Below are 10,088 nucleotides of genomic sequence, written 5' to 3'. Positions count from 1 at the left end.
TTATTTATTTATTTATTTATTTATTTATTTATTTATTTATTTATTTATTTAAAATAAGAGCCTAAAGTAGCCCAGGCTGGCCTTGCCCCTCCATGCCCTGAGAATACAAAGCAAGTATATGATATCTGATACCATGTCTGGCTCTCCACAACATGACATTCTAGTTTCTTTTGCAACAAGTCCTACAATAAATTATTAATGTCTGTTAATGGGTCACTTCATGGCAAGTAACATGTAGTCTTTGTCAAGTAATATTTATCCAATATATGTGTATTTTCCGGTCTTTCTGAATTTTTGTTATTCTTTGCAAAGATATTAAGCCAGCTGGGCACCTGAAGTAATCCTAGTGCGTGAGAGGTTGAGGCAGGAGGACCCAGGCCAGCTTAGATGCAAAGGGATACCTGTCTTGAAAAAAAAAAAAAAGAAAAAGAAAAAGAAAGAAAAGATTAAGTTAGGCGGGCAAGATAGCTCAATGGGGCAAAGAAAAGAAAGCTTGCCACACAAAGCCAATTTAATCCAGACCCCACAGTGAACGGAGAGAACTATTCTCTGGCCTGTGTGCTACTCACACATCACACACATAAGCATGCTCTACGTAATCCTACGGAACTGCCAGATACGCCTTTCCAAATGCACTACTGTCATCTCATTGATTTACATTTACATGAATTCTGACAAGTTCTCAGTAATATGGCCTCTTTTCCTACCGCCACACACTCCACTGCAATCTCAACGCACTATGCTAATCCGGAACTGACCAGATGTGTAAGTTGGGTCTTTTCTGTTTGACATGATCTGAAGTCATTAGTGAATTAAATTCGATGCTAAACACACTTCCCATATCCCAGGGGGATACAGGTTGACCATGTGAACAGTAAGAGAGCATGGAAATCAAGAGTAGATAGAGTACGTATTAACACCAGGATGAACGTTGACGTTAAGAAAGTCTGTAGATACCTGAAGGCCAAAGTAAATTAAATCTGTAGATTTGGGGAGGAACAAAGATGCTACACATACTATTATATGAGACAACGTCTTTAAAAGAAAAAGAGGTCAGGACTGGGAAGATTGCTCGGTGGATACTTCCTTGCTATATAAGCATGAGGACGTGAGTTCAAATACCCGGCACTCAAATAAGCCAGGTGTGGCCACATCTGTGTTATAACCCTAACACTGTGGAGAGGGGACACAGGAGATGAACAGGCCAATTGACATCTTCATCTGGCTTCTGAGCACACATAGGAAAAAGGTACTTTAAAATCATCTGAAAGTGGGGAGCAGAAAGAAGGCTGGAGTTCCAGTGTAAGAGAGCTAGTGAGACCATCTCAATTAAGCAACTAGTGAATGAATGAAGGACACTGGGTTATGCCTGTACTCCCAGCTTCTGGCTTCCAGAAGTGATTGCAGGGATTACATGTGCACATGCACACACACAGAGAACATGTGTGTACTCACTCCTGGGCTCATGTTCACACACACACAAACAAGTAACTATCAGGCCTGGAGAGATGGCTCAGTGGTTAAGAGCACCGGCTGCTCTTCCAGAGGTTCTGAGTTCAATTCCCAGCAACCACACAGTGGCTCCCAACCATTTATACTGATGCTTTCTTCTGTCATGTAAGTATACATGCAGACAGAGCACTCATACAGCATAAAATTAATGAGGTAGCAGTAAAAAAGCTCAAGTTGCAGTCAGCTCACTGGTTAGAATGTGTTGCTCTTGCAGAGAATCTTTCAGTTCTAGCACCCACATGGTGGCTCACAACTCTAGTTCTTGGGCATCTGATGCCCTCTTCTGACCTTGGCAAGCACCAGGCACACGTGGTTCATACATACAAACTCAGGCAAAAAAACAAGTCTATAAGAAGCTTTTAAAACTTGTTATAGGAGAGATCGAGGAATTTTTGAGATGTGTAAAGATTTGGGACTGCAACTATGAAATGCAAAATGTGTAGAATTCTTTTTTATTCCCTCAATCTTTTTTATTCCCTCAATCTTTTTTATCCAGCCCAGGCTGGCTTTGTTTTTTTGTTTGTTCTTGAGAATTCATAACTTTGGAGAAGAATTAAGAATTGTAAAAAGGTTGTAAACAAAAGGGGTATAGAAACCAACTACCTTATTCAACTACCATCCTGCTGCAAGGAAAAATCCAGCACAAAGGGGTTGTTCAGCCTGCGGATTTGACTGGCTCCCTTCTTCCTGTTTATTTTATAGGCTAAAACTTAACTCATTCAATACCAGAGGCAAGTTTCACTACAGTTTCCATGGGCACCAGCATACAGTGTATATACATACATGCAAGCACACACACAAACACATAAACCACTCTTTGAAAAGTAATAAAACTGGGTATTGTGGCACATTCCTGTAAACGCAGCTGAAGCCTAACAATGCGCTTCATAGCCTAAAGAGGAAGGGAGAAATGGAGGGAGAGAAGAAAGTGGAGAGAGACTGATTGTCATACCACCAGTCCCACCCTGCCCCATCTCCAAAGGGAAGCTTACATCACATATGCAAAGCAGCAAAATAACAGAATTCCTCATAAATGTGAAAGGTCTACTGATCAGAATGAGTAAGTTCTTTTTTGCTTTAATATGGCCTGCATTTGGAATATACGGAATTCTTTGTAGTGACAAGTGAATTATTTTTTTCTAATCTCTTCATAGCAAAATACCCCCAAATTGCATACACTATGTGAATTACATTACAGGCAAAAATTAATATGAATCTCTAACAAAAGCAAAACATTGACAATACCTATACGTTTCTTAAACATAAGTATTTTATAATCTGATTATAATTAATAGAGTGAAAACTTTGTGTCCATTTTAAAAAACACATGTCAGATTAGAACACCAGTCTTTTTCCTCCACGTGTGTCTGAGATGGGGTTTGAAATTAGCAGTCATCTTCCTGGTGTACACTAAAAACATTGGCCTTTTCCTAGTGAGTTTCAGTAACTTCAACATCAAAATAATAAAGCAGAAATTATCAATGAAAAAGTAGATTTAGTGAACATGCCACAAATGCTGGTACAGGGCTGTTACTCTTAGATATCTGATGTTAAATACCACAAAACTTCTGTCTGTGTGTGAAGTAGTTTACTGTCCACTGAGAATTATAAGATGTGAGGCTCAAAACATGACTGTTCCATTTAAGGTTTAGAAAATGTTGGGTCTCACTTTACTAAGATGTAAAATGAGGGGCTAGAGCAGATATTTCTGATGGCTCGTCCTGTTTCATGCTCTGCATTATAAACAATTTGATTGTCTTTAATTTCTCTTGGTTACCTCAGGTTTGAAACTCAGTTACCCATACATGAAATGGCCAAAAAGCAGTTAGAGGAATACCAAGAGTGTTGATTTACCTGATCAGTATCTTCCTAGAAATCATAATCACTACAAAATGCTTTGTAACACAGAACAATCTAAAAAAAAACCACAATTCAATCTTTATAGCTCAGAATAACTCATGTGAAACCTGTTACATTTTATTTGTCAAAAATGAACAGCTTCAGAATAAATCTAATGTAACTTTTCCAAAAAACACCAAAAAGTACAGTGTAAAGCACCTCCTCATTAAATACAAACTTTCATTTTGTGATGCACTGCATCAATGTTTTGCATACACCTTGATGCAAAAAGGAAATTTTAAGTTGCACCCCGTTTAAATTAAAAAAAAAAAAAAAAAAAAAGGCTTCAAGAACTGAACAAGGATGACTATGACTACAACCATATTCCAAGGAAGGAAATTTTCCTCCAACAAAGCATATTGTTTTGTTTATATACAACATGTTAGTTTTAACTGAGTTGTATCAAAGGCAAAACTTACTTTGAGAGAAAATTAAATTACAGACGCATGAAGAGCAAACATTTATTATACCAAAGACACTGTTTTTCAATGTACTTAGAATCAACATTTGGGCAATTTTTAGGATTTTCCGAAAATGGAATTACTAATACCTCTGTATAATAATATTTAAAACAACAAGAAACAAAGACTTTTATACCATATTTTTAAAAATTGTTCCAAAGATAGTGTTCATGCTCAGTTGTTTTTCCTTTCCCAGCAAACCACTCTAAAATGTTTTGTTCCTGAACCAAATATAAGTATTCATATTGGCAACAATGTTTTATAATGAGTCCTTGGCCTCATGAAAAGCATCACAGCTAATGAGAAACTAGAGTTATTTTCAAATTCTGTGATTGGCTTCCAAAAGTCCCTTATTAAGTAGAAGTACTGGCAAATAACAGATATTGAGGGTAGATTTAGATCTTTGGTATAAGCATGAATTGTTGCTGATTTTCCCACGACTAGCATAAGCCAGTAAGAAACTCAAAAGCACATCAGACAGTGAAGTCTCAGATACAATGAAGGCGGGCAGGAAGCATGGTGCTTTGCTTCCTTTTACAGGAGAAATCAACAGCAGAAATATTTAAACACCCACTCAAGAGATCTGAAATCATAGCAAAACAAAAGTTGAAGCTTCAAAATGACCACATGATAACCCGTAGCTGGAATATGTCACCGTATTTCGGCATTTTACTGTAATTTATGGTATAGAATTAGGTGGGGGCTCTCAGCACTATCTTGGCACAGCAGACCTCCAGAGTAAAAGAAAAACCCTTTCTCCCTATGCCTGAACTTGGAGAGATACAAACAGTGAATATATACAATTAAGTACAAATTTATTATAATTTCCCTTTTTTTTTCTTTGTGACATAGACAAGTAATTTTTTTTGTTTGGGGAGTTGTAAATTATTGAAACTTATCAAGCTGAAAAGCTTAAAAAAAAACCTTTTATATACAAAGCATACGACTTCATGTCTAGTAAGTGTATTCTTGTAAGCATCATTTGGAGAAGACTCTATGGACATTAGACTCAAGACAGGACTAATCCAGAAAGTATAACTGTGACCCAGGTTTGTTGTTTTGGTTTTACTTTTCCATTTCCAATCCTACAATTTGCTACTGTTCTCTGTTATATAAAACACAAACTATCAGGGTTTTACATTGGGCATCTCCTCCAAGACCCTGTGTGACACTTTGTAAAAAAGCATTTATAGCCCTGGCACACTTGCTCCGAGACTAATGCTGAGAGCCACACTTCTTAGTTCAATACTAAATGCTTAGAACTCAGGGGGTTTATTCTACAGTAACTGAAAAATGAACCAAGTTCTAAATATTTCCATAAATCTTAAGAGCCAGAACTGAAATTCTCCTAGAGTTAAAAAAATATCACTAATGACAAAAAGGCAACTGTACTTATTATACCAGCACATTAATGGATAAGTGACAGCAACACAGAGGTGTACTCTTATTTCTGCAGTTTAATATTTACCATGGCAAAGTCTAAAAACTGGACAAAAGAGTGATGGGATCTAAATATCACGCTCATAAAAATAATCAATTTCTATTTTTCTGTCTTCCTTCTGCTTCACGAGGAATCAAAGAAGTCAACAATGAATTGCTTTGTTTGGGCCAACCATGAAATCTTTAAGAACAGATAGGTATATTCCCTGCTATTTTTTCAGGGCATTATTTATACATTAAAAAAAAAAAAAAAAAAAAAAAAAACCTTCAAAAATAAAGTTATTTAGGTTCGTGAATATTCTGAAGTAAAGTTTCTTGAACTCCTCTGATGAACTCTTCAAGCAATTCAACTTTTCAAACAGTCAACACTGAAAAGTTCTTTTTATGTGGATCTATCCCACAGTCACAAAGCGGCTTCCTCCTTTGTTGAATGTGAGAGTGGCTCTCTGCTCTTTCAGTATCCCAAATCGTTCATTCAAAGTCATCCCTGTCTATAGAAAAGGAGGAAAAAATTAACTTCACTGAAAAAAAAATTTCCCTTTATATGTGATCTTAAGAATAATAATTAATAACACATTATGACATCTTAAATTGTGTGTATAATTTCATTTGACTCTAACAAAAAACTAAGGCATACATCATTCCAGAACTCAAAACTAGATAGCTCAAGAATCTTTATCTTCCAATTATAATGCCTACATTACATTATATAAACATATATACTACTATTATTACTGCTGTCTATATAAAATACATCCAAGATACCTTTACCTGAATTAATTTGGGCCTCTGCAAAGACTGTCACAGATTTTAGTGACAGCTTTGGTAAAAACAGCTAATTTAACTAGTATTAGCACACACCTTTGATTCCAGCACTCAGGAAGCAAGGGCAGATGGAACTACAAATCTGAAGTCAGCCTGACCTACAGAGTTCCAGGCTAGCCAAGACTATAAGTGGGACTCTAGCTCAAAAACAAACAAAACACATATACACAAAAACCCCCAAACAAAAAACAAACAACAAAAAAAAAACCAAAACAAGTTATTCTAGGCAGAAATGGATCCTAAGAGGCTGAGGCAGGAAGATTATCATGTATAAAGCCAGCCTGGGCAACAGTATGAGACTGTGACTTAAAAAAAAAAAAAAAAAAAAAAAAAAATAGACCCAGAGTTGTTTCAACTAAAGAGTCTTTCAACAAAGTTTTTAACTGAGTGCCCTACAAAGACTTAAATAAAACTCTGGCTTTTCATTAACAACTAACAAAGTGCTTTCAAACAGAAAAGAAATTAAGAATAGGATCAAAATAAAATAGAACAGTGGAAGTGGTGGCATACACCTTTAATCCAGCACTCAGGGAGGGAGGGGCAGGCAGATCACTGCGTGTTCAAGGCCAGCTTGGTCTACAAATTGAGTCCAGGACAGCCAAGGCTAGACAGAGAAACTCTGTCTCAAAAAATCAAAACAGAACAAAAAGAATAAGTTTGTCTCTTTTCTTCCACATTTGGTATTAGGGATTATACCAAGGGCTTTGTGTTAAACATGTACTCTCTCATTAAACAGAACCCCTCCCCCATACTTTTAACCTTAAATTCTAGGACCTTATTTCTGACAAGCTGCTTTCCAAAACAAGTGTATAATGAAATTCAACATAAAGTCACGGTAAAAATTCTCAGCAGATTAGAAAGATGGGTGCTACCTCAATCTGACTGAGAGTCTCTAATAAACTTATACCTAGCCATATACTTTTTTTTTTTTTCACTTAAGAACTATTTCTTTGAGTTTAAAAGGAAAAACTGCAGGGCAGGCAAGCTGTAACTCTCAGCATCTGATGAAAAAGGGAAATGTAGAGTCAGAAATGGAGTCCTGAAAGGAGCTGTAGAAAAGGAGTGGGTGTTTTTAGAGCAGAGAGTGAAAAGGTCCAGAGTGTCAGGGTAAGCATGCTTGAGACTGTCAGTATCTGAAGGAATAGAAAGGGGAAAAGGCAAATTATACTTCTGAGTTTAAACTCAGAAAAGTGGGCAAATTTAGCCATGAAACATGGTCAAATTTTTAGTGCTTTTCCTCAGGCTTCAGAAAAGGGCAAACACACTAGTCTTACTATGTCTATCCAACACTGCAGCGGATGTGCTAGCCATTACAGTACAAACAAACAGAAAGGTTTAAACCCTGGAAAAGAATTTACAGAATAAGTATTTATATAGAAAAGACTAAAGAATACACAGATACAGTACAAACAAACAGAAAGGTTTAAACCCTGGAAAATAATTTACAGAATAAGTATTTATACAGAAAAGACTAAAGAATACACAGATTGACTATAAAATTAAGTAATTTTTAAAAGAGTAGTTGACCAAGGTGGTTTATTTTTATCTTTTTAAAGATGTGTTTATATATTCTATGTGGGCACTTTGTTTGCATGTACACCTGAACACCAAAAGAGGGCATCGGATCCCCCTACAGATAGTTGTGAGTTGCCATGTGGATGCTGGGGAATTGAACTCAGGCCTTCTGGGAGAGCAGCCAGTGCTCTTAACCACTGAGTCATCTCTCCAGTCCCCTGAATTAAGCAAATTTAACAAGATCAAAGAACACAAAATACAAACTGTCCATACCACTTCACACTAACTTGTCACTATACTCAAAGTGACAGATAATAACAAATGTTGACAAAAATGTGGGGAAGTTTAGAAATCCATATATTACTGTAAGAATATAAATGAGCATCTTTGGGGAACAGCTTGGTAGTTCCTAAAAAGTTTAAATGTGGAGTTAGCCATACAGTCTACCAAAATCAATCAAATATATCCATTAGCATTTACCTTCCCCTCCCAAAAGCTAACGTAAAAACAAAAAACAGAATTATATACAGCAGCCAAAGGACACAAAAACTTCCAACTAATTAGAGAATATATAATATGTGACATATACATGCGATGAACACTATTCAAATAATTTAAAATGCTAATGAGATAGCTCAAACTTTCTATTATGGTAAGTATAAAAGGCTAGTAACAAATCATATATTACAAGAGCAGAAATGTCAAAACAGGCAATCTCTGAGAAAGAAAACAGATTAGCAGTTACCTAGGGACTGGGGAAGGGGCTAGACTACGCTATTTAATTTGCTATACGATGTTTTTTGGTTATCAGAAGGCTCTCAGTGAGTCGTAATACAGGAATTCGAAATACAGGAATTTTAATTTTAATTTTTTTTTTTTACCTGTTTTCCCACACTATTTATGTCAAACTGCAGAGGGACGCCTTTAGGAACTTTCTTAACATCAGACTGCTCTCTTTTTGTCAAGAATGAGGGTACAGCAGTACGAGTTAATCGTGGTTTCTGAGTTCTAACAAAGAAAAAAAGTTTAATTAGTTTACTAGATAAAAATACTCAAAATTTCTTTATGCATGTTGAAGTGAATTAGGGCTATTACATTGTACTCTCAAAAATAAAAATAAAGTGCTGGCTCTTAATGAACTACTCTAGTTACCAAAATTACAACTGCTCATAAAATAACCTTTTCAAGCATAACTACACATTAAAAACAAAATTTCACTTTACATATCTGAGTGTTTGCCTCCTTATACACATAGGCACCACATGTGTGCAGTGGGATTGCAGCCCCTGGGGTTCAAGCTGAAGAAGGCTGTGCTCTGCCTTGTGGGTGCTGAACTGAACTCAGATCCTATGCAGGACTATTAAGTCATCTCTCCATCCTATCCACACAACACTTTAACAAGTCAAATGACTGGTGATTTCTAAGTGATGATCTTTAAATTAAAGCATCCTATGTTTTTTAGTGCAATACATGTGGTGAAATGGTTAACTATTTTAAGTTCACCTTGATAAGATACACTATAAAACTTTAAAGAGAAAGCAGGTCTGTATGGTCTCAAAGTAAAGACATCCAAAATATACCAGGGGTAGAGGCAGAACAGTAAGCACAAGTGTCATCTAACTTACTGTCATATATACATTACACATATACACATAAAATGTATATACATACACATGTAAATTTATATGTACATACGTATATATATACACACACATGTATAACTGTATATATGTACATACATATGCACATTCGAGAACTCTGCGAGTGGCGTGTGCACATGCGGCAGCCAGAGCAAATATCTGGCTAGACTGGTTGGCCAGGGATCCACCTGTCTTTGCTCCCCACCCTTCCACCTCCATACTGGGATTGCAGGTTCATGCTGTCACAATTGGTGAGGGCTGGGGATACAAACCCAGTTTAACGTGTTTGGAGCAAGCACTTTACCACTGAGCCATCTCCCCACTGAGTTCATCTCCATGAACAGAAGTTTTGAAAACTAAAATATACAATAAGCAGGGATGGTGGCATATATTTGTTTCTTCAGCATGCAAGAGCCCAAGACAAGAAGTTCAAAGACAGCCTGGGCTGCATATGAAGACTGTCTAAAATAAAATTGGTAATGTCTGTATTACATATACAGAAACAGATGAATGGGTGTTATCTGGGGAATGTAGAGCCAAGAATCAAGGGAGCTTTTTCTTTGACTTCACCCTTATGATTTCCATTTTTTTGTTTGAGACACGGAACCATTCTTAACCTTGAACTCACTATGTGTCTAACTAAACCTGGTCTTAAAACTCATGGCAATCCTCCTGGGAATATATGTTTACTAAGTGTGTCCTTGTGTATCATTTTACCCTCACTTAGACAGCATACTCTAAGCACCGTGCAATACTCTTCACTTCCCTAATTACATACCAAGAGGTTGTAACGTTG

General features: G+C 36.5%; 1 protein-coding gene across 2 annotated transcripts in view; it reads right to left on the bottom strand.

Annotated features, from left to right (window-relative positions):
• Window positions 1-3,858: 3,858 nt before the first annotated feature.
• Window positions 3,859-10,088, bottom strand: part of Fyttd1 (forty-two-three domain containing 1) — a 29,752-nt gene continuing 23,522 nt past the window's right edge. For both annotated transcript variants that reach the window (XM_055625085.1, XM_055625086.1), the window contains 2 exons: window positions 8,534-8,660; window positions 3,859-5,803 (listed from right to left, as the gene is read on the bottom strand). In XM_055625085.1, coding sequence (XP_055481060.1) covers window positions 5,705-5,803; window positions 8,534-8,660 — 226 coding nt within the window. In that variant the 3' untranslated portion in view covers window positions 3,859-5,704. The remainder of the gene's footprint in view (window positions 5,804-8,533; window positions 8,661-10,088) is intronic.

The sequence above is a fragment of the Psammomys obesus genome, unplaced genomic scaffold (genome assembly GCF_907164565.1).
Source record: "Psammomys obesus unplaced genomic scaffold, mPsaObe1.curated_primary_1811, whole genome shotgun sequence".
Taxonomy (NCBI): Eukaryota; Metazoa; Chordata; class Mammalia; order Rodentia; family Muridae; genus Psammomys; species Psammomys obesus.
Note: the sequence above shows the minus strand (reverse complement) of the source record. Positions and strands in the feature narration are given on the sequence as shown.